General features: G+C 55.2%; 11 protein-coding genes across 11 annotated transcripts; 5 read left to right on the forward strand and 6 right to left on the reverse strand.

Annotated features, from left to right (window-relative positions):
• Positions 1 to 490: 490 nt before the first annotated feature.
• Positions 491 to 3,213, forward strand: A1O3_03506 (uncharacterized protein; the record flags this gene model as incomplete). Its single annotated transcript, XM_007733642.1, has 3 exons — positions 491 to 668; positions 720 to 2,189; positions 2,288 to 3,213. 3 exons carry the CDS (start codon positions 491 to 493, stop codon positions 3,211 to 3,213), a joined length of 2,574 nt encoding a protein of 857 aa, XP_007731832.1.
• Positions 3,214 to 4,207: 994 nt separating this feature from the next.
• A1O3_03507 (uncharacterized protein) lies at positions 4,208 to 4,655 on the reverse strand (the record flags this gene model as incomplete). The annotated part of the gene is made up of 2 exons (XM_007733643.1): positions 4,208 to 4,377; positions 4,439 to 4,655. The coding sequence occupies 2 exons, from the start codon at positions 4,653 to 4,655 to the stop codon at positions 4,208 to 4,210; spliced, it is 387 nt and encodes a 128-aa protein (XP_007731833.1).
• Positions 4,656 to 5,134: 479 nt separating this feature from the next.
• On the forward strand, positions 5,135 to 5,673 carry A1O3_03508 (uncharacterized protein; the record flags this gene model as incomplete). Its single annotated transcript, XM_007733644.1, has 3 exons — positions 5,135 to 5,285; positions 5,347 to 5,553; positions 5,603 to 5,673. Coding segments are annotated over 3 exons (429 nt in total), but the record flags the coding sequence as incomplete, so codon positions are not given.
• A 151-nt stretch (positions 5,674 to 5,824) lies between these two features.
• A1O3_03509 (uncharacterized protein) lies at positions 5,825 to 7,049 on the forward strand (the record flags this gene model as incomplete). The annotated part of the gene is made up of 3 exons (XM_007733645.1): positions 5,825 to 6,052; positions 6,154 to 6,259; positions 6,310 to 7,049. The coding sequence occupies 3 exons, from the start codon at positions 5,825 to 5,827 to the stop codon at positions 7,047 to 7,049; spliced, it is 1,074 nt and encodes a 357-aa protein (XP_007731835.1).
• Positions 7,050 to 7,535: 486 nt separating this feature from the next.
• A1O3_03510 (uncharacterized protein) lies at positions 7,536 to 8,866 on the reverse strand (the record flags this gene model as incomplete). Its single annotated transcript, XM_007733646.1, has 2 exons — positions 7,536 to 8,296; positions 8,434 to 8,866. The coding sequence occupies 2 exons, from the start codon at positions 8,864 to 8,866 to the stop codon at positions 7,536 to 7,538; spliced, it is 1,194 nt and encodes a 397-aa protein (XP_007731836.1).
• A 585-nt stretch (positions 8,867 to 9,451) lies between these two features.
• On the forward strand, positions 9,452 to 10,744 carry A1O3_03511 (uncharacterized protein; the record flags this gene model as incomplete). Its single annotated transcript, XM_007733647.1, has 2 exons — positions 9,452 to 9,513; positions 9,670 to 10,744. 2 exons carry the CDS (start codon positions 9,452 to 9,454, stop codon positions 10,742 to 10,744), a joined length of 1,137 nt encoding a protein of 378 aa, XP_007731837.1.
• A 494-nt stretch (positions 10,745 to 11,238) lies between these two features.
• A1O3_03512 (fused signal recognition particle receptor) lies at positions 11,239 to 13,203 on the reverse strand (the record flags this gene model as incomplete). The annotated part of the gene is made up of 1 exon (XM_007733648.1): positions 11,239 to 13,203. One exon carries the CDS (start codon positions 13,201 to 13,203, stop codon positions 11,239 to 11,241), a length of 1,965 nt encoding a protein of 654 aa, XP_007731838.1.
• Positions 13,204 to 14,067: 864 nt separating this feature from the next.
• A1O3_03513 (uncharacterized protein) lies at positions 14,068 to 14,788 on the reverse strand (the record flags this gene model as incomplete). Its single annotated transcript, XM_007733649.1, has 2 exons — positions 14,068 to 14,176; positions 14,238 to 14,788. The coding sequence occupies 2 exons, from the start codon at positions 14,786 to 14,788 to the stop codon at positions 14,068 to 14,070; spliced, it is 660 nt and encodes a 219-aa protein (XP_007731839.1).
• A 3,353-nt stretch (positions 14,789 to 18,141) lies between these two features.
• A1O3_03514 (uncharacterized protein) lies at positions 18,142 to 19,527 on the forward strand (the record flags this gene model as incomplete). Its single annotated transcript, XM_007733650.1, has 1 exon — positions 18,142 to 19,527. The coding sequence occupies one exon, from the start codon at positions 18,142 to 18,144 to the stop codon at positions 19,525 to 19,527; it is 1,386 nt and encodes a 461-aa protein (XP_007731840.1).
• Positions 19,528 to 20,157: 630 nt separating this feature from the next.
• A1O3_03515 (uncharacterized protein) lies at positions 20,158 to 20,820 on the reverse strand (the record flags this gene model as incomplete). Its single annotated transcript, XM_007733651.1, has 1 exon — positions 20,158 to 20,820. One exon carries the CDS (start codon positions 20,818 to 20,820, stop codon positions 20,158 to 20,160), a length of 663 nt encoding a protein of 220 aa, XP_007731841.1.
• Positions 20,821 to 21,003: 183 nt separating this feature from the next.
• Positions 21,004 to 21,474, reverse strand: A1O3_03516 (uncharacterized protein; the record flags this gene model as incomplete). The annotated part of the gene is made up of 1 exon (XM_007733652.1): positions 21,004 to 21,474. One exon carries the CDS (start codon positions 21,472 to 21,474, stop codon positions 21,004 to 21,006), a length of 471 nt encoding a protein of 156 aa, XP_007731842.1.
• Positions 21,475 to 22,781: the final 1,307 nt, after the last annotated feature.

Below are 22,781 nucleotides of genomic sequence, written 5' to 3' on the forward strand. Positions count from 1 at the left end.
CCGTTCTTCCTCCCTCTCGGCTCGGTCACGGTCGAGATTTAGGCTGGACAAAGAAGAAGAAGCTGGTCTCTGATTTTTCTGCCACGTGGGCAGGCCTACATCATCATGGCCTTTGTTCTGTTGTCCTGCTTTCGTCTGCGCGCAAGGTCTAAACGGCATTCCTAATTCCTATAGGATGCCCACATGGCTCTCATGTGCAGCTATCCCTTGAACGAGCTTTGATCGCTTGTTGCGGCCGAGGCCCCATGTTCCGTTTGATAATTGAGCAGGCCCTCCTCGCCTGTTGCGGCCAACTTCTCGTGTCTGTCCACCAATTGAACACACTCGGCTGCCCCCATTGCCGTACAGATACATCCCAAAGCAGCCGTCTCTTCTCTTTCACCATCTCTTTCATGAATAAAAACCATGTCCTATAGGTCGTCACTGTCTCGCCTCTCTCTTCCTTCTCCCAGATCGGCCCTCGCTGCGAAGCCCCTGTCAAGCTGCCAAGATGAAGAACTTCCTGGCCAATCTGCGAGCCTTTCTGGCAATCGTGTTCTTCCTGACCTGTGGCAATGTTGATGCCTTCTGGCGTATGGTCTGTGGGACTGTCCAGGTAGGTAGGGTTGACCCCATCATTTCGCCGGGTGGGATCTCTGGACACTGTCATACCATTGCTGGACCCAACAGTATGTGCTGCTCAGAAAGGATCCTTCTCACCTGCTGACCACCATGAATAGACATCAACACGACCTCGACTTTCGACAGTCTGCAGGCGTCCTACTGTACATCGTGCAGCATCCAAAAGGACAAGAGTGCCTATTGGACTCCTCAACTGTACTATAGGCATCGGAATGGCTCTTTCGAGGAAGTCCCACATGACGGAACGGTGGTGTACTACCTGGACCGTGGAGTTGACGTTCCAAACATGGTCCCTTTCCCACCTGGATTCCGAGTCCTTTCTGGAGATGCCGCTGCCCGAGCCTTTGACCCGTTGACCCTAACCTACGGAAACAAGTCCTACGCCGGCACCCCTGTGTCCAACCGAGTCAGCTTTGCATGTCTGGATAGCAGTGGCCCTATGCCCGAAACCCCCGGCTTTAACGTGACCAAATGCAGCTCCGGTCTACGTGCGCAAATTCATTTCCAGAGCTGTTGGGATGGCGTCAATCTCTACAAGTCGGATCAAAGCCATGTCGCCTACCTGTCTGGCATGGACAACGGCATCTGCCCACCTGATCATCCCAAGCTGCTGCCTCATTTGTTCTTTGAAATCATCTATTCGGTCAACAGTGTCAACCAATCCGACGGAGGCATGTTTGTCTTCGCCAATGGCGATACGACTGGCTATGGCTTCCACGGCGATTTCTTGAATGGCTGGGATCCCCAAGTGCAAGCCGACGCCATCAAACAATGCATGGGATCTCAAGCCACCAACGACGGCCAAATCGGTCTGTGCCCTCCTCTCGCTGCATCTGTGGATCCCTACTTCAACGGAAACTGTCCTGAGCAAGCCCCGGTGGTCAACGAAACTGTCCACGGCATGCTCAAAGTCCTCCCAGGCTGCAATCCGCCCACGGGAGGACCACTCCGCGCGGCACAGAACACATGTCCCGTCCAACCGGCGCTCAATTACATTCCCAACCAAGACTACAAGAACCGGTCGGTCGCGATCCCCGGCGACAAGGTCGGGACATGGCAGTACATGGGCTGTTCATTCGACACAGGCACGCCACGCCCGTTGGCTGGGAAGAGCTATACCAACAGCACCGGGATGACCATCGAGTCGTGCACCGCTTTCTGCAAGCAGAACGGCTATTTCCTCTCCGGTATGGAGTACGCGACGCAATGTTACTGCGCCAGTGCTATGTCGCAGGTCCTGCAAGACCCCGTCACCTGCGCCACGCAATCCTACATGATCTGTAGTGGCAACAGCTTCGAGTTTTGCGGCGGGCAAGGGCTCATGCAGATCTGGAATGACACGACCTATTCCGGGCCCTCGATCAAAGGTGTCCCCGTCGCCGGAAAGACCAACCTGCCTCTGCCGTCTGGAGGAAATGCCACGTATCAGGGCTGCTTCATGGAAGGCGTGGGAGCGAGAGCCTTGACCGGTACATCCTACTCAAACAGCAACAACATGTCACTTGAGACGTGTGCGGCATTCTGCCAGCAAGGGAATTATGCATTGTTCGGCACCGAGTATAGTCAAGGTATGTATCTGACACTGCCCCTGCCCCTGACCCTGACCTTGACCGGCCTTTGGGCGAATAAAAGCCACAGCACTAGTGCTAACACATCTGACTTGTAGAATGCTACTGCAGCAACACGATCAGCACCACACAAGTCGGCCAAGGTAACTGTTCATCCTTCTGCAGCGGCGACAACACCGAGTTTTGTGGCGGTGGGTCTCGCCTCTCGGTCTGGTCACTGTCCACAGCCCCTACACAGTACACCACGGCCAGCAGTACTGGAAGCTCACCAGCGACGTCTGCCACAGCTGTAGCGGCAGCGACGGGAATCGCCTACCTCAACTGCTATAGCGAAACAAGCAACCCGCGGGCGTTGTCGGCCGTGTTCCAGTCGTCCGGGGCCATGACGGTGGACTTATGCGCGAAGACAGCGCAGAGCCTGAACCTGCAGTTCTTCGGGCTCGAGTACGCGTCGCAGTGCCTGGCGGGCAGCACGCTCGACAGTCGGTCGGCGGTGCTCGCGTCGAGCAAATGCAGCATGGCGTGCGCAGGTAACGTGACGCAGACGTGCGGCGGCTCGAGTGCCATCAGCCTGTACAACAACACCATGTACGTGAAGCCGTTCAATCCGAACCCGGCCAACGTGCCCAACCAGCCTGGCACGCAGTACGGCTACATCGGCTGCTACAGCGAGCCCACGGGCGCGCGGGCGCTGGGCAGCACGGCCAACTACGGCGCGTACACGACCACGTCGGCCGCGCTGACCGTCGAGGCCTGCGCCGCCCTGTGCTTTGCAAAGGGCTACGCGTGGATGGGCGTCGAGAACGGAAACCAGTGCTTCTGCAACGGCGCCGGTCTCATCAACGGCGCCGTCCGCTCTCCTGGCGGCGACGCCGATTGTGCCGTCACCTGTGCCGGCAACCCGCAGGAGAACTGTGGCGGCAGTGCCAAACTCAACGTCTATCAGCTCAAGACCGGGAGTGCCAGGTATGCCAGGTATGCTACCCCGCCGGCGAAGCGCGGCTGGACGTTGAAGACATGGTAGAAGATTGGGTGGCTGCCTGCTTACCGGAACCATCTGATCTGGCCCGGAAAAGGGAAAAGGGCGGTACTTGATACAGAAAGAAAGAAAATAAATCTAGTAGAGTACGAGTATAAGCTTCCTATCTTGTGGTCTTGGAAATGGTCACGACTCATGACTCATTCATTGTTCATGTCTACCTTCAGGATCATTCGATTTCTCAATTCAAGTAACGACGGAACCAAAGTAGATCAGTCCAGACTAGACTAAACCTTACACCTCTCGCCCGCCCGCCTGCTTTTGGAAAAATCAAAATGACAATGACCTGATCTAGCGCACTCACCCTTGCGAGCGAGCACGTATTTTTCCTTCGTAAGGGGGCATAGTCCTCGACAAATGAAACTCCAAGGAACAAGGTTGATCTTAGTGCACCGTAGCATGTATGCATCAGCCTCCGTCCGTTCTTCCATGCTTTTATCGTCAGGCAAATCTGTTCTTGGAAACATACCCCAGGCCCGGCTGAAGGAAGACATGTTTGTCATTACCGTGGAAATCCTTCCTGAATACATGTCTGACAGAACCTTTGACTGTATAGCTATTCTGAATTTTCCTGGGAAGATCGGTGCCCCTTCGAGCCAGACTTTCTTGCACGCTCCGAACATTGAACAGACCAGCTGTTGCTGTTCATTGTTCTTGGGAGCAATTGAACTGGAAAGTGCCCTTGGGACCGGTCGGCCGGTCGTTTGATGATCGGCAAAGACTCCGTTTCTGGTGCTTTAGGAAGGTGCCATTTGCTGCCGCCAGCAACGGTGAGTCTGACTTGAGAAGAGCGTGAAAATCTTGTAAGTTCAGATCGCCTAAAATTGCCCCAGGTCCAAGGAAGGCAGAGGTGAAGGGAAGGCAGTCGTGAACGCATGGCCAGGAGCAGGCAAGGGCCAATCTAGTATGCGTCCATGGAAATCTCTTCTCTTGGATGTGTTGGAACCCGTTGCCCAAGAAGGCCGTGCTTCGACCTCACTTATTTCTTGGTCTTCCGCTTCGACGCAGCCCTCCTCGACCTTGCTTTTTCAGATGCGAAAACCATAGAGTTCCTCTCCTTCTTCTTGGTAACTCGGTGTTCTTTGTGGGCGGACTGTGATTGTGACTTGACAGGCTTCATCTTTGCTCCTTGGGCATCGACTTCCATATCTGCCGACTCCAGTCAGTACATATATTCGAGATCTTGATGCTTGCATTTTGCAGATCTTACCCTCCGCACCATCATTTGCGGATTGGGATTCTGTCCCTTGCTCGGCCGAAGCGTCGACGTCCATAGCTTTGTCCGCATCTGGCCGGGGTTTTGCTGCCAGTTCTTGGAGTTTTGCCGACAGTCTCTCGGTTCGTGCATCGTGCGCAGGACCGAACACTTTGGCACGCAGGTTGCGATGGTTGCGCTTTACCACCGATGCCCGGGCTGATTTGGCCATTGTGGGGGAGATCAAGACAACAGGCAGACTGAGACTGAGCGTATACTTCGTGTGTGGTTGTCGACAACAGCACGGGACTGGACTGGACCAGATATTAACTGAAATTGATTCTCTGGGGAAAAGTACAGTAGAGAGTTCGAGGCCTGTAGTGGAGGCTGAGGCAAAAGAATTTCTCCCACTCGAGCCTGCAAGACTGGCGCCCGCCGTTTTACATGGTGGGCAGCCCAATGCAAATCACATCACCCGTAACTTACTTCACTTCCCGCCTACATCCTCCATCCTACATCCCATCCGTCCATCCTCCACTTCACTCCCACCTGCGATCCACGATCCATGTCTCGACAATAAAACACAATTCGGGCAGTCGCCGCCGTGCCCTGACTTGAAGTCATGTCTGTCTGTCCTGTCTACCACGGGTAATACGTCTACCCTGTATCCTGTTGATTCCGCATCCGCATCTGCGCCACTCCCACTCCGCCATGGCTGGATACGTGCAGGCGCAGGACCAAGTGCAGGCCATGGTGGCCCATGTCAAGACCTTGACTGTTGAGAAATTGAAGATACTGCTACGCACCGAAGGACTGCCAGTGTCGGGGGTGAAAAGCGAGCTGCAGATCAGAGCAATTGCGCGTATGGAACCTCCTCTGCCTCTACCACCCCCTCTCCCACGTCTCGATCTGACCTTGGACAGATATCGAAAAGCTGCGCAATGCGGGCGACCTGACGAACTTGAGTCGCCTGCGCGGCAATATGAGAGCACCCTCGTCCATGTACAGTTCCAACACTTATCCTTCACCATACTCTACGCACACGCCGACCTCTTCAGCATCGCCTCAGTTCTCCTCTCCCAACCCTCGTGCCCCGTATACAATGTCGCCAAACTCGCCCTATGCGCCCGGTAAGGCTCAATTGGTTGTTAAGGAAGAGGCATCTCTGACAGTCAACAGGTCGCATCACATTCAAGAGCTCGCCCTTCTACACCATCGTCAAACCGCTCACCCAAACGCTCGAGTGCAAAGGTGACTTTTCCCAGACCCGATCGGGTTCAAGTCCGCCGGCTGACTGCCTATACCATAGCCCGAGAAACCACCCGCGACACAGTTCGTCTGACAGTCTCACTCACGCCGGCCCTCGTAGATCAGCTCTCGGCCGATCCGACATGTCGAGTCATGGTTTTCTGTGCCGCCGAAGGCTTTCAACATTTCTCTCGCGAATATGACATTGGGTTTCCCCATAATGTGGAACTCAAGTGCAATTCAGATGAAGTCAAAGCAAATCTACGGGGCTTGAAGAACCGACCAGGTTCCACTAGGCCGGCCGATATCACCCATTTGATCAGGAAGAAGCCGCCGACCTACCCGAACATCGTGGAAATGATCTATGCCTTGACATCGAAGGTGCGCCAAAGCAATGTTGAGTTTTGTTTGTCCTTGCTTTTCGTTTTTGTCCGATCTTTAATAAGAATTATTATGCTAAATAGGGCAAATCTGAACCACAGAAGTACTACCTGATGGTCAATCTGGTGATGCAAAAGCCAATTGACACCATGGTTTCCGAGCTCAGACAAGGGAAGTCCATCAGCAAAGAACAAATCTTGCGTGACAGTAGGTTGGCCGTCCTCGGCATCTCTACTCACTCTGCTAACAGAAGCCAGTGCGCACCAAGGCCGAAGATCCCGACATCGTGGCTACATCGAGCGTTCTTTCGTTAAAGGACCCGGTGGCGTACACTCGAATCGTCACTCCTTGCCGGTCAATTGCATGCAATCACAACCAATGCTTTGATGCAGCCTCGTATCTACAGCTTCAGGAACAGGCTCCCACTTGGACTTGTCCCATATGCAACAAACCTGCCCCGTGGGAGCATTTGGCGCTGGATCTGTATGTTAATGACATTCTGAATTCAACGCCACAAGATGTCGAGGCCGTCGCCGTGGAGCCTGATGGGCGGTGGCATATCCAGCGAGATCAGGACGGCTCGACCCGTAACACCAATCCTACTCCGAGTGACGACGACGAAGACGATGATGATGATCTTGTCGAGATCGCGGGGCAGACAGACCATCGGCTAAAGGTTGAAGCGCTTACGCCTCATAGTGTCAGGACACCGCCACTTTCATCCAGAGAGGATTCGACCGTTCCATCTGCCTCGAGATCTGCCTCGAGACCGAGTAAAAGACCCCGCGAAGAAGTCATTGACTTGACTCTCAGCGAAGATGATGATGATGACGACGAAGACGACCAACCGGCGCCAAAGCAGCCCAGAACAGGCGGGACGCCATCTGATCCCTCGCGCCCGCGATCAGCGGCGGACCGGTTTATTAGTTTCCAGACTTTTCACATCCCCGTCCCTTCACCATCTCAACACCTGAATAAAATCAATCCTTCGCTTTAGCATCATGACATCGGCATTTGAGCGAGGCGTTTAGGATTCGGCATGACTCGCACGGAGAGTTTCAGGACGGCATTACGGTCAAAGGGCATGGGGGGTTTCAGGACATGGGCCGGCGATATAACAGTACTTCCGGAAGGAGATTCATGAGCTAGGATGATCAGGCTGCCACGTGTTTTACATTGTGGTTCGGGTGTGGCCCACGGCATGATTGTGGGAACTGGCCATTATGCTCGGGAAGAGCGTCGGGTTTCTCCTGGCTGATTTGTAGATTACGAGCCGACACACGACATGCACGCCAGAGTTGCAAGACTACCGGGATGGGAAGCAATACACAGTACAACACAAATGCACGAGGAGAAGGTCCAGCATGCATACTCTTGCAGCAAACTTGCTCTAGTGACTGATCATTCCCCGTCATAAGAGTGGTGGCTGGTATGGCTGATATGGCTGATATGGCTGATATGGCGTGTCAAGCGAGTAGAAACATCATCTTCTCACAAGTACAGCGCAAACACACCACCTCCTGGTGTCGACCTTGGTCTCTCCGTCACGTGCAGGCTGCCAGGGTCTTCGAGTGCCATTGACGTCGACTTCAAACATCTCGACCGCTTTCAGCCGGCCCTGGACCTCTGCAACCTCAGGGTCTTGATCCTGAGATGCGGTCTCAGGGTCGGGGTCGGGGTCTTCATCTTTCCACTCGCCCGTGGCGACGTGGAAGAAATGGCGCACAATGGCGCGGCCGGTGTGAAACCCGGCCACGACCAAGGCATAACTGTCAGGCCGCAGCGGATCGAGGTATCGCAGGACGGTCTTGACCAGGTTGGTGTGCTGAGAAGGCATCCACAAACAATCGGCGACGATGATCCTGTCGAACCCATCGGGCTGGCGTGGTGCGGGCTTGCCGTAGTGGTTGGGAAGGTACATTTTGCCGGTGCCCCATGTATACCCGAACACATGCACCACAGGGTTAGGGTTAGGGTTAGGGTTCGGGTTCGGGTTTGGCTGTGAGGAGATGGTGTGGTTTGGTTTTGAGGAGATGGTGTGGGTGTCGGGTTCAGATGACAGGCCGGGCTGTCCAGGGGTACTGTTACTGTCGTCGACATCGACGGTTTGCTTTCGATCGGAAACGTTGGCTTTGACATTCTGCTCAATTGCACCCGTCGTCAGGGCGGGTGATGAGGGATGGTCGGTGATGGTGGTCGACGCAGCGCCCGACAGCGCACATATCAGAGAGGGAAGAGCTGTGCCTATGGGTAGTTGGTGGTCGACGTTAGCGTAGACCAAACAAAACCAGAACACCATACGGAGTACCTGGGCTCGTGGGCTCCTGGTGTCCCTAGTGTTCCTGCATGAACATATCTCGCGGGTTGTTTGTTCCACGTACCAGCGCCCAACTCTAGAACCCGCTTGCTTCTGACGTCCCAGTATTTCCTGTTCCATGTCCAAGGAGTTTCGGTTGCATCTTGAATCTCGTGACCACCCTCTAGGGTTCGGTCGAATGATTTGTCTTCATCGTCTTTCTTTTCATCGTCATCCCCATCTTGTTCATGACTCGCCGTCTCAATGGCATCGGCGGCAATGACACCAGAGTTCCACAGGTAGTGGGCAAACAGTTTGCGGCCTTCCTCGACATCCGGGTGGGCCGGGATGCGTAGGCCGATGTTCCCCAACCGAGGAGAGTGGTAGACGACGCTCGAACCGGGCGTGCCGTGGTTGGTTTGCGTGTCGTCGGTGAACAGGCTCGACAAGGCGGCCGAGAGAATATCTTCGGTCTCGGGCGTGGGAGGGAGAGGGACTGAGATGCGCGACGAGAGCATGTGTGGGTGAAGAATCAAGCGAGTGGAAACGAATGACCATACCAGATTGGCAGCACTAGCAGTGAAAGTGAGAGCGCGAGCGACAGTGAGAGTGAGACCAGGAACTAGACGCCGTCTGAGCATTCATCTATCCATTCTCCCACTCCGAACAGCCGCCTGGACTTGGTCTTCATGAAGCCGAAGCTGGGAGCCCACGCAGGCACTGAAGATGCCGGCGCAGACATGGTGTGAGTGATAAAGCCATTGACGCGAAGCGAGGGAAGAGTGCGGGACTAAGCTGACCTGAGCAGAGCAGAGCTGATTAGATTAGATTAGATCAGATTGAATGGTCGGAAATATTTTATGTACCTGGGTACAGAATACAGATACAGTCCAGAGGACAGAGGACAGAGGATATATGTACCACATACTACTACTAGGATGTTATGTATCTGACAGCTTAGGGAGTATTATCAGTGATTCAATAGGCAGGGAGGTCGGCCGATTCCAGATTCCTACTTGGGATTGGAATCTACAACACTACAAGTCAAGACAATACTCTCTCTCTACCGACCCATCACCCAGCACCCAGCATCCCATCCCAACATGTCCGCAGCCCCTTCACACCCAGCCCACCTCGATCCCAGCGAACTAGGAACAAAAGAGTAGTGAGTGCGTTCCCAGCCCTGTGTCGATTGTTGCAGAAATGGCGGTTCCTACTCCCGCTCCCTCTCCCTTACAAAAAACCACTCCCCAAGTACAGAACACACTTCTTGAAATCTCCCTCTTCCTCAGGCAGAATCTAACCAAAAGCGCCTGGCCAGCTGGGATCGATACTACCAGAACGATCTGGACAATGGATCTCCCTCTTCCGACGAAGACGACGACGACGATGAAAACAACAACGCAGACGCAGACGACGACGACGAGTACCATGGTACCGGTGCCGAACCACCTGACCCATCGGAGCTCGAGTCATGGTTCGACGACGTGGGCGCGCCACAAAAGACACTGGCGTTCTTGACTTCGACCACGTTCCCTCTCTCACCTAATTACATCGGGGCGGGCGATGACGACCATAGCGATGCGGAAGGCTCGTCGACAACAACAGCTACAGCTACAGCCACAGATCTACCACCTACCGTTCTTGACCTAGGCACAGGCAACGGCAGCGCCCTGTTCGCCCTGAGACTCGAGGGCGGCTACACCGGCCGCATGGTCGGCGTGGACTATTCGACGCAGAGTGTCGAGCTGGCGCGGAAACTGTGGCGGCAGTATGGGTCGAGTTGGCGTGCAAGTGCACCTGCACCTACAAATTCAACTTCATCTTCATCTGCCGCTTCAACCACCTCTGCCTCTGCCGCTCCATCAACTACGACGCCAACCCCAACATCCGCAGAACCACACCCAGACTCAGAACCAGAATCAGACATCACATTCCAAGTCCTCGACTTGATCCACGACACGCCGGCCCAGCAGGCCTGGTGGCCCACTTCGGCCGGTGGCTTCGACCTGGTCTTGGACAAGGGCACATTCGACGCCATTTCGCTGTCGTCGGCGACGGTGACAGTGACGGTGACGGGGACGGGGACGGTGGTTGAGCCCGACGCCAGCCCCAATGCCAGCCAGTTCACCCCCAGTCGCGACAGGCGCGAATGGCGCGTCTGCGAGCTCTACCCGGCCAAGGTGCTGGCCATGGTCAAGCCCGGCGGCTTCCTCCTCGTCACGAGCTGCAACTGGACCGAGGAGGAGGTGGTCGCGTGGTTCACGGGCGCGGAATCCGAACCACAATCTACCGGACGGTTCGAGGTCTACGATACCATCAAATACCCCGTCTTTGAGTTCGGTGGGCAAAGGGGCCAAGGCGTAGCCAGCGTATGTTTTAGAAAAGTTATTTGATGTTTGATAAAGCTGTTTGATGGTACGTTTCGTTTCATTATAGGCAACTACTACTACTACAAACTACATATGCATATGATACCCACATGAACCTGTCGTTCAGGCTTGGTCCTGGTCCCAGTCCCGGTCCCGGTGCAAAACAAACAAGACATGAACCTGCATCCAAGCGGTCTGGTGGTCTGGTGGTATTGTAACCTTGTGGCGTTGTCGCCTTATGGTCTGCAGCCTTGTGGTCTTTAGCCTTGCGGTCTTTAGCCTTGTAGCATTGTAGCATTGTGGCATTGTGGTCTGCAGCCTTGTGGTCTTGTGGCCTTGTTATCTTGTGGCCTTGTGGCATTGTAGCCTTGTGTTCTTGTAGTCTTGTGGCCTTAGCCTTACGGCCTTAGCATTATGGCCTTGGCCTTGTGGTCTGTAGCCTTGTACCCTTGTAGTCTGTACCCTTGTACCATTGTGGTCTTACGGAATTACAATGACCATACCTACCTAGTAGGTACCTAGCTCATCAACATAGTCACTGCCCAGGGCACCGACAATTGTCGAAGATCACCATAGTGTTGACCCACGCCGATGAATTGCACCGGCACCGAAGTGGCATGGACCAGACTAATCATGGTCCCGATCCCAGATCCAACCGTATCGATCTTGGACACAATGAAGCCATCCAGCTTGCGGTTCTTCCCCAGCGCTTTGGTGAAGTTCTGCGCCTGCCCAACAGAGTCATTCCCGACCAAGGCCTCGGCCACCTGCAAGATCAAGTCCGGTTGTGCAAGGTCGACCAGCTTCTCCAGCGACGCCATCAGCTGCGTGTTTGTGTGCGCTCTACCGGCAGTGTCGACCAGAACGACTTGGTAGTCGTTGGCGGCGGCGAAGGCGACCGCGTCTTTGGCCACGTTGGCGGCGTCTTTGCCGTATCCCCGTTCATAGATATCCACGGCCCCCAAGTTTTCTCGCGCCGTGAGCTCCTTCAAGTTCCGCACGTGGACGTTGAGTTGTTCCACCGCTCCGGATCTGAAGGTATCCCCCGCGGCAATCAGCACGCGATAGTTGTTCTGCAGTAGAAAATAGCAGAGTTTCGAAAGATTGGTCGACTTCCCCACACCGTTGACCCCGAGGATCGTGACCACGAAAGGGCGGGGTTTGGCTTTGGCACCTGATGGGGTTGTGACGGCCTCGATTTGTTGCAGAAGATCCAATGACGATCTGGGCGTCAAGATCCGTCTCAGGGACGTCTCCAGGGCAGGCCGCAAGGCTGTCTCGATAGACTCGAAGGCTCCTGTCTTTTTACCCACCATCTCCGCCTCCACACCTTGGCAGATCCGGACTGCGGCATCGCGCGCAACGTTTTTGTTGATGAGATGCTCTTCCATAGCCTTCAGGGGCTTGTCGAGGTCTTGTTTGGTCAGCGTTTTCCCTCCAACAATGTTTCTGAAATAGCCGGAGATCGCTCCGAGTTTCGTGGTCCCACTACCCTGAGTCTGGACTCGGCCTGTGTCTGCCGATTTGAGAATATTCGTTACTTCGTCGCCAAGATCCTTCAAGACGAATTGCCCCTGCTTGTTCTTGGTGCCCCAACTGTCTTGAGTGATTGCCTCTGGGGCGGGAGAGCTTACCCCTGCCCCGCCAGTTGCATCCGAGTCGATGGCAGAATAGTCGAGGTTCTTGTCGTCTACTTCGTCGGCCATTCCGTCTGGACCCCAGACTCGGCCCTTCTTGGCAGCTTTTTGAGGTGTTTTCGATCTCCTGGCCTCGTCGCCAGAAGAAGCATTCGTGGTGACGGTGTGCGCGGCCTTTCTGGCTCTGCGTGAACCCCGACTGCCCGGTCTCACTTTCTCCGTCAACAGATGTCCCGCAACACCTGGCAGAGGAGTGGTGGGGCGCGATGAATTAGGCGATTGAGCAGGTGTATGCTGTGTAGAATCCCCGTTCACCACCGGCACAGCTCGTGGCTGTGCCTTGAGCAGCTGAGGCAGTTCTGGCGGCGGTGGACCTCCAGTGTCGGCCTCTTCTGCGCTGATTTTCTTCTCCTCCTGCACTTGGACTCGAGGGGTCTCGGCGCCGTGTGCACTCGCACTCTGATCCAGTCTGCGTAGCTCCTCATCGAAGTATTTGTCAAAGGGATATTTCAGCACCGCATGGTCGAGTTCCTCCAACTGTCCTCTGTACACTTGCACGAATATGGTTCGGATATCGTCGAGGAGTTTGTCGACCCAGGTCAGGTGCAGGAGGGACTGGTAAACCGCGACGAAGATCAGACCCAGGTCTTTGACCAGGGTGTATTTCAGAGTGTATTTCTCATGCTTATATGCAGGATGGCCCGACTGGGAGGCCGGCGGCCGGACTTTCTCCTCGATAAAGACATCGTTGATCAAACTGTTGACTGCGGAGGCCCCGATATTGGAGGTAGACCTCGACCACAGCACCACCCCGGAGGTGGTCAGGATCTCGAAAACGTCCAGCATTTTGAGATGGAGAGCGGTCGAGATCGTTCCGCGGAGGCCGACGAGCAGTCTAGAAACGATCGCACTCGCTTGCAGCGGCAGACTTGACACGGTGCCAGTCAGGGACTGACTGACTGACTGACTGACTGACTGACTGACGTCGGCGGGTTGAAATGGGTTCGAATTAGTGCCTCGTGCGCCGCAGTAGCTTGGCGAGGACTGGGAGAGGACCTTGTTACGGAGGATCATACGCGAACATGGCGAAGTGTCGGGGAGAAGCTGAGCGACGCATCCGATGCAGTCTGATTGGCCTCATGGACGGGGCAGACCCATAGCTTGGCAGATGCTAATTTCAGCGACGTCCAATTCAAGCCTGAGGTTCAAGTTGCCAAACTTGACACCACCTGCCAGTGTGCCACGAGCTTTGATGGCTGAACAGGCAATGTCCACCGTCCCCCGTCCGCCCCAGCCACTTCTGCCCCTGAGCTGTATGCCACAGCGGTGTATCCGTACAAAGCAACACTCTAGTGGTAGTTGCGTATCTCCAAGCCCGAGGCTTTAGCTGGAGACAGTGGAAAGAAAAACACGAGTCAATGAAACAGAACAGCATATCCGGTAGAACAACAGGTGTTACGCAATGCGGCTACAGTGGTCTAGCCAGCATCTCCTTGATGCGTCCAAAGTATATGCAAAGAATTCCATCTCCAATCGTGGTGTTCTCCTTCCCCCATCCACTTGCGATCTAATTACAAAAGGACTTCCTACACATTTGTCATCCTCCCCAGACATGCTCCTGTCCTGCGCGAGTCAGTCCTCGATGCAGCCGCAACACAGCCATGTGAATCGTGACTAAGAAAATCGAACGCACGAAACAAAATAGGCCGCTTATGCGATGACGACGGCGGCCACGGCAACAAGACCGGCAAGAGCGAAAGAGCCAGCGTTGGCAGAGGCGGCACCAGTGTAGGTGGCGACAGCTGGGCTGACGGGGGAGCTGGGAATTCAGTCCGGTTAGCACGTGCTGGCGTCAGAGGATTAACATAGGAAATATTCACCTGTAGGTCCAGACACCAGTGCCGGAGGCGGAAGCCGGGGCAACCGGGGAGCTGGATGGCCAGAAGGGAGTCTCGCTGGCGGGAGCAACGGGGGTGCTGCTCAGGGTGACGGTGGTCCAGTCGGCCCAGGTCTCGGCGGAGGAAGTCGAGGTGCTGACGGGGGCAACAGGAGTGCTGCTGGTGACGGTGGTCCAGTCACCCCAGACCTCGGAAGAGGTGGAGGTGCTCACGGGCTCGACGGGAGTGGTGGTGGTGGTCCAGTCGCCCCAAACCTCCTCGGACGAGGTGGTGGTGCTGATGGGAGCGACGGGAGTGGTGGTGGTGGTGGTCCAGTCACCCCAGGCCGGGTCAGAGGTGGTGGTGCTGACGGGAGCAACAGTGGTGGTGGTGGTGGCCCAGTCGCCCCAGGTATCGTCGGTAGCCTTGTAGGGGCAGTCAGTAACGGTAGGCTCGCATGAGGTAATGGTAACGTCAACAACATCGGTAACAGTCGAGGTTCCTGCAGAGGCAACGGCGATGATGCCGGCCGCGATGGCGATGGAGGCACGCATTTTGCTGGACCTGTTGAAATTCGAAATACCGGAAATCGAAAAAAAGGAGCTTTCGAGGAAGCGAGGAGGGTCGAGGGTTGATTATTTAACGAACGTAAGTGGAGCTGAACCTGAAAGAGTGGACGACCGGAGTCAAGGCGTTTTTTTAGGATACAGAAGTCACAGCTTGAGTATTGAGAAGAGAAAAGGTCGGAGGCACTGGGCATCTGGAGGTTCTTGTACTGCTCACCGTGTCCTGGGAGATTGAGGCCCGGGCGACGCGACTGACGGATTGACTGGAGCCAGATTGAGTGGCCCACTGGACATTGGCCCATAGTGGCTGGCCATGGTGCGAGATGGACTGGGCTCTGGGAGATTGCGTTCTGGAGAAGCGCGAGCGAGGTCGCCGGCCGAGATGACAGGGGGGGAGGGGACGGAGTAGGTCGTAGGGCGGATATAGGGGGGAAGTAGGCACTTGCCACTTGCCACCAGCAGGACGATGGCCATAGCCGCGGACGGAAGGTTTAGGAGGCTCGACTGGCTCGCCTGGCTCGTCAAGGCTCAAATTAAGGCTGCGGCTGTCGTGACTGTCCCGGCGCAGGTACCACGACGGGCCGCCAGTCAGGAAGCAGGACACGGGCGCCACCCAAGCAGAAAACAGGCACCTAGCAGGGCAGCGCTAGCAGTACTCCGTACACTGCTACAGTAATTAGCAAGAAGCTGGCAAATTGCTGCATGCAGTTTAGGAGAAGATGGTGCGGTCGCCCACAGCCCACCGCCGGTTGTTTTGGCTGTCAGGGCACCAGAGCAACGGTGGGGAGAGAGGTGGATAAGCCGAGAGGGAGGATCCTGAGGTCCTGAGGAGGAGGAAAAGGAGAGGCCCGGCCAATTTGCCGTCCAGGCTGGAGCATGTCTGTACACATCAGACAACAGGCCTGGTACACATGCTGCTGGTACCATCCGTATATCCATTATGGTAATCCATCCTCTTACTGCACACACTCTAACGTGGACTGTGGACCGTGGAGGCGATAGGGGCGGGTAGCATTGACTCTCGAGGGTCACATTTCTAGGGAGTAGGCAGTCTTAGGAGCCCTCGGTCCGGCGTACCGTACACATAATTAGCAGTTCGGTTCGCAGGAAGTAGGAAGAGCAGGCTTGCGATGGTGCAATTGCATCGCCAGACGGCGTGTCGAGCGAAACTCTGAAGTTAGTAGGGAGTAGCAGCAGTCTGGGCCGATTACTGTAGAATTAGGATGATCAGGAGAATTAGCACCATGATGGCCGGGTTTCACACTGCCACTTCAGGGGCTGTGTGGGCTGCCGATGCCGCTGTGAGCTGTCTGATTGGCCCCATGCTCGGGCTTGGCAGCCCCGATCGGCTTCCCGCCCATCAACCTCGTCGATTGCTTGTCGCTTGCTCGTCCATTGATCAATTGATCGTCTGTTTCGGCCTCGTCGAAATCTCGTTTGTAGATTGAAATGTGAATCTAGCCGGGCACCTAGCCGGGTGTCTCAATTTGGAGAATATGCGAACAATAATCTCGCGGCGGCATGCTATGGAATACCGTGACTAATATATTGCAAGGGCAAGGGGTCAGGGGATAGAACTGTTCAGATTCCCGATCCAGAGAACGGAGTAAACACGCTTTAGGGCACGGGGAGAGCAGTACGGAGGACAGAGTGGGACAGAGTGGTACAGAGGACGGAGAATCACCTGTTAGAAATTTACTAGGACAAATCTTAGGGTTAGTTACCCTACTACGTACTCTGTCTGTACAGAAAAGTTCCATGTGTGTTCCGGGACAGCTGTCTCCTCATGTCTCATGTCTATCCAACGAGACAGCCAGCACGAAGTACGTCAAGGATCAGCTCGATCGTGATGGGATCCGTGCTTTGCTGTGCTTAGCTGTGCTGTGCTGTTTATTTTTTCTCTTTTCCTGCACTGAGGACGTAGTATGAATGATATGAATGTATGTCACGCGCCGTGACACATGCCGCCCGTGCTATCATCTATCATCCATCTATCGATCGCTGCCCGTGCTCGGATCTTTGCTTGTTTGCTCGGCAGGATCAGCCCTCCATCAGCCACCTGCTCATCAGCCGGGAAAGCCTGAGAGCCCCATGCCTCTGCCAGTTTGATTGTTTTGCTCTGCTGCGCACTTGGTCACCGCCATCGACGCGTCCAGTCTGAGGTCTATGCGTGGTTGCCCCGAGAAACAACTGCTGTCGCAACGTAATATGTTTGAGCTCAATCCCAATCTCAGCTGCCACCTGATGGAGAAGTGTGAACTGTGGCCCTGTGCGTGACAAACGGCGGCGGCGGCGGTCTGGAATCGGAGTCTAGGGTGCACATTGTATACAGTGACCTTCTACCTGGTACTTGGTACCTCGTATCTGGGCCTCAAGAGACTCGACTCGGTATTCTAGAACTCTAGACTTTGGAGTCTGGACTCTGGACACAGGTTCGACTGATACTGCCGCCTGGATCACAGACCCAAAGAAGCCCGGCACCCGGCAGCCGGCACTCGTCATCATCAGCTCTCCGCAGCTCCCGAGAGCCAGTCACCTATCTACAAAGTATCACGGATGCACGCATCATGTACTAACTACTATTCTACTATTACACAGCATGTCTATCTAGGTACCTAGGTACCTGACCTGGTATGTGTCCGGATGCAGAGCACAGAGTACGGAGTACGGAGTACAGGGTGTCCGTTACCCAACAGCTATCCTGGTCGACTTCTATGTGTGTGAGCGTGTGCCTGTCGGGGTGGAAAACTTATCCAGAGGCGCCGTACAACGTCATGATGACAACCTGCCTGGTCTTCCCACCATCCTCATGCCTCTTCCATCCAACAGCATTGCTTCGACTTCCTACGCCATGTTAGGTATTTCAGTTGTGTGCGACTCGACTATATTACCTTACGGCTCCAGTATTGAGGACAGGACAGTGAACTCCGTACTACCAGTTACCAGCTAGCTACCACCTTCCAAGACTCCCGGGGAACGCATCATAGAGTGCGTCACCACCAACGGGAATGGGAAATGGTCATCCCTCTGCGGAGGTCCTGGACGGGCGCTGCATCCGGACACGTCCCGAGATCCCATCATGATCCCAGCCAGGCTGAACTTCAGCGAGAATGTTCAACCACGGTGAAAATCTCGACCTCTGCTCGCCAGGGAGTGAGTGAGTGACAAATGAGTGAGTACTCGTGAGGTCATGTATCTGCTCTTGTGCCCCGATCCTTGCCCCTCCCTCCCCCCGGCTCTCATGAGGTATATCTCTTGACCGTGTCAGAAAAGCAAATGGTGTGTTTCTCACGTTCCTGTCTCTCACATTCCTGTCTCCGGCCTCCCACAACGTCAAACCCATGCATCCCTACGTCGGTCTTTTTCTCGGCTTGGGCGCGCTCGCAGCGGCCGCCCCCCAGGTCACTCTCACTCCGCTCAGTGGCCCTATCCCGCCGGTCCGGAGTTCCGAGGTGACTGGACCGACCTCCCATGGACCGTTCTCCGGCACGCCGACCGTCACGGGCGCCTTGTCCGCCCCGGCGACCGCTCAGTCGATCGCGCCTGCTGGTGCGCCTGTTGTCACCTACACCAACAACAATGGCAAGCTGCAGGCTTCGTACATGCCGGTGCCCTACCAACCTGCCGGCGGTCAGGGGGTGAATGGAACCACTCCGTACTACCACCCGCTGTCTGACTTCGACTACGAGTCTCTCACCTTGGCCCTCTACCAAGAGTGGATCGAGCTCGACCTTTTCCACTACGGACTGGCCACATTCTCCGTCCAGGACTTCGAGGCTGCCGGTCTCACCGCCCAGGATCGATTTCTGATCGAGTTCATGGCAGACCAGGAAGCCGGCCATGCGACTCTGCTGAGCAACATCCTCGGTCCTGCCGCCCCGCCTCAGTGCACATACAACTATCCCTTCACCACGGTGCGAGAGTTTATCGATTTCTGCCAGAAGTTGACGCGGTTCGGCGAGTCTGGAGTCTACGGCTTCCTGGGCCACTTGGATTCCCGCGAATCCGCCACTCTGCTGCTCCAATCCATCAGCACCGAAGCCCGACAACAGATGATCTTCCGCCAATTCGACGGTCTATTTCCCATGCCGGTCTGGTTCGAAGTGGGCTGTCCGCAGAGCTGGGCCTGGACATTGCTGGCACCATATATCTCGAGCTGCCCAGCGAACACGACGCGGCTGGCGTGGCAAAACTTCCCTTCGCTTACGGTTCTGAACCAGCCGAATCCAGCAAAGACAAACCCCAACCTGGGCGCGGCTCAGGCAGGCACGGGCTCGAACCCCCTGAACAGCAGCGACATTGCCGCCAGCAACCAATGCCTCAACGCGACGGGCTCGTCCGACTGCGCGCCAGCCATCAGCCAGAACCGCTCCATCCCTCTCTCGTACCCGGGCCGGCCCGTCCATTTCGCCTGGGGTAGTGTCGGCGAGCCCGTCGGCCCCAACAACAGCTATGTCACCAGCCGCTCGCCTCTGGCCGACCAGCCTCGCTATGCCATGTTCGTGTCGCAGCTCAACGCCACCTACGTGCCGCTGGTCAACGTCAGTCTCGCCGCCAACACCGCCTCAGCCGTCCAGCCCAACATGAGCACCTTTGCCGGCGACCCTGCGGCCAATGGAACTATCTTCATCTCCATCGTCTCGCATAATCCCTATGTCACGCCCTTCAACCTCAGCCTGGTCAATCCGTACGTTTGGAGCGGGCCGGTTCTGTATCAAGCGGGCTAGATAGAAAACGGGATATGGATCCTGCATTATACTGCCGGATTGATACTGCATCATGCTGCATCTTGTTGCGTTTCGCTTGTCGTTGATGTAGTTACCTGAGGTGGTCATGGCTGGGTCTACCTTGATGTCTGGTATATTCTCTGCTTGCTCTGCTTGCTCTGCTTGCTCTACACACAGGCTTGAGAAAATAGGTTGAAAGTGCCAAAGTGTTGAAAGGAAGATACGGAGATAGATATGCCAGCATAGCATACCGTATTCATACCCATACCTAATTAAAATTATCTACTATCTTCCGTATCAGGTAGTCTATAATTGACATGTAGGTAGATGCTTACCAATAACTAGTTCATTGTTGTGTCGTATTTTTACGAGATCTTTACGAAATCTAGTAACCTCAAGTGATAACAAAAAATAAATGTGTGTGTGTGTGTGTGTGTGTGTGTGTGTGTATGTGTGTGTGTGTATGTGTGTGTGTGTGTGCTGGTAATATAACCAAGTGGCCTTCTCCTTTTTGGCGGCTGTCATGGTGTAACAGTTTAGGTCAACCGTGATAATATGTATACATGTATGTATATACATGTGTATGTGTGTGTGTATCTGTATATCTGTGTGTATCTCTATCTGTATCTACTAAAATCGCACCTCCCCCTCCTTAACCCAGCTCCAGTCGCTATCGAACCGGCCCCAACCACCGTCCGGGGTATCCTGCATCTTCAAGTCGTGCACGACGAAATCGTACGCGCCCTCGGGCGGTTCTTGGCCTTGACACACCTGGCCGGCCATGGCGATGTTGAGGATGACGGTGAAATCGGCCAGGCGCCTGATTCCCTGTGGGATGGTGTTTTTCATCACGGCGCGGCCGTCGATCCACCACAGCAGCCGGCCAGTGCCGTTCTCATTTTCGTCCTGCTGCCACGCAAACTCGAACCGCACGGGTCGGCGTTGCTGGAGGCCCGGCAGGACGGACTCGCAGACGCGGTGCTTGTTCAGGTCTTGCGGCACGTAGTGGCCCCAGTGCAGGCACGAGTGGTTGACGTAAGTGCTGTTCCAGGTCTCGGCAATGTCGACCTCGCCGTCCGTCGGCCAGCTGAAGGGCTCGGCCGGCAGCAGCCAGAAGGCCGGCCAGAGCCCCGGTCCGCAGGGCAGGGTCAGCGTCGCCACCAGGCTACCGCGCGACCGGCCCAGCCGTTGTCGCGACACGAGGCGTGCCGACGTGTATTTCTTCGCCGGGTCCGGCTGACGCGGCTGTGAAATGGCCCGGAGCACGAGCAGATGGTTCGGAGTGCTACACATGGCTGGTCAGTAACAGAACACAGAACGAACTGCTGACTTGTATGTGTACGAGTGGAAAAGACAGACTCCAATCGTAGATGGACCTCAGCTCGATCATGAATGGGAGGAATATCTTTCGAATACATCCTGGATATCCACATAGGGAAGGCGAACGCGGCAGACCCGGACCCGAAGGAGGACTTACTAGAAGGAATTCGCCGGCTCGTTCGTATAGTACTGCTTCTCGTCGTTCCCCCAGCCTTCGTTGCCCACCTTCTGCTCCCACTCGACACTGACGGGAATCGAAGGATCGAAACGCGGTTGCCAGTACACTGCCGGTCCGGCGTTGTTGGGATGCGTGCCTTGAGGGACTAGGGGCGGGGCATGCTGTTGTTGTTGTTGTTGATGAACCCCGCCCTGGTAGTAGGAAGGATGTGCTTGCTGTGCTTGTTGTCCGGGGTAAAGATTCGGCGGCTGTTGCTGGTATACATAGCCTGGCCCAGGATAGGAATGGTATGGCTGTGACTGCGGCGGGGGTTGAGATTGAGACTGAGGTTGAGGTTGGTACTGCTGTGGCGGCTGAGACTGCGAGTGCTCATTGAAGAGTCTCTGGCCCTCTTGGTGTAAGTCTTTCAACTGGGATTTGATGGCCGAGAAGGCGCTTTTGAAGGGCATGATGTTGGCCCTCTGCCCTCCGGTCAGGTTCCGTCTATTCGCTGCTGCTGCTGGCTGGCTGCTGGCCGGCTGCTCACTGCTAGCTTCGACACCGAGATCAGTTCGCTATCAAACTCAGCTTTGGTCAACTGATACACGTGCTCAACCCTCGTCCGACATACACCCAAGACGGGGAGCAGGTGCGAGCAGAGGTTGTCTGAAAAATCAAAATCAACTGACCTGATCTACTGCCGCTCAAGGAGAATCTTCTGCGACGAAGATCCAAGCCATTGAAACTTAGATAGCAATGAACCGGGGGTGGCGGCCGTCGTGCTTGGTGATGTGCTGGCAGCCAAGCGGCACATGCATAATTCCAAGAAGTAATAATATATGTGTCTCCGGGCCAGCCGCCGCTGCCTGCGACCTCCGAGCCCTCTATTGAATTGATTCATTCATCTGTTTCTGTGCAACCTGAGCATGAACTTGACTTCTTTTAGCTTGATGTATTGCAACCAAGCACACAGATCCCGAACTGGGCTGGGTGGCACAATAACGAGGGCTAGGGCTTGCTCTGAACAGTGACTTGAAACAGTATCCTAACCGTCCTACTGAACTCATCTCAATCTCTCCCGCATTGCGCTGAAAGTATGGCCAGGCCTGGTCTTCCAACATCCCGCGTTGATAACATCGCTCGGGATCCTGCCTGCCCGCACGCCCGCACGCCAGCGACGAGCTAGCTAGGTAAGAGGAGGAGCAAGAGCCTTCACCATGACACCTTTCAACCGGGTGGGCGATACTGTCGCATTGCCCGGAGTCCAACTCTACGTGCACCCTCGCCCGGCGCCGCAATGAATCCAACCCGAGCTCGAGTGGCACAGTGGCCGACTTGAAGCAGCAGCAGCAGCAGCATGAAAAGGAGGAAGAAAGACATGACGAGTGCAGGCTCAAATGGCACGCTGTAGGAGAAAGACTACGTGATGCCTTTGGGGCCACAGCCACAGCCACAGCCAGCGCTGTGTGGCTACCAATATCTTGACTGTGACGTTGGAGACGGGATATGCTGTGTACACGATAAATCGCTCCATCCAAAAACGGAGCTCGTTACACGGTCTAATACACGTTGCTGGGCGAGTCGAGCGTACTCGACCACAAGGCAAGGCTATGGCTGCCATTTCCTTGTTTTGCTTCACAGGGTCGCGGAAAAGTAAAAAGAACGCGACCATATTAGATTTTAATTTCCATATTATCATTAGGTAGTAATAACTACTTAGATGTACACAGTTCACATATCTGTATCAGACATGTTGTAAGGAACTGTCGTAACGATC

The sequence above is a fragment of the Capronia epimyces genome (genome assembly GCF_000585565.1).
Source record: "Capronia epimyces CBS 606.96 chromosome Unknown aczIQ-supercont1.3, whole genome shotgun sequence".
NCBI classification, from domain to species: Eukaryota; Fungi; Ascomycota; class Eurotiomycetes; order Chaetothyriales; family Herpotrichiellaceae; genus Capronia; species Capronia epimyces.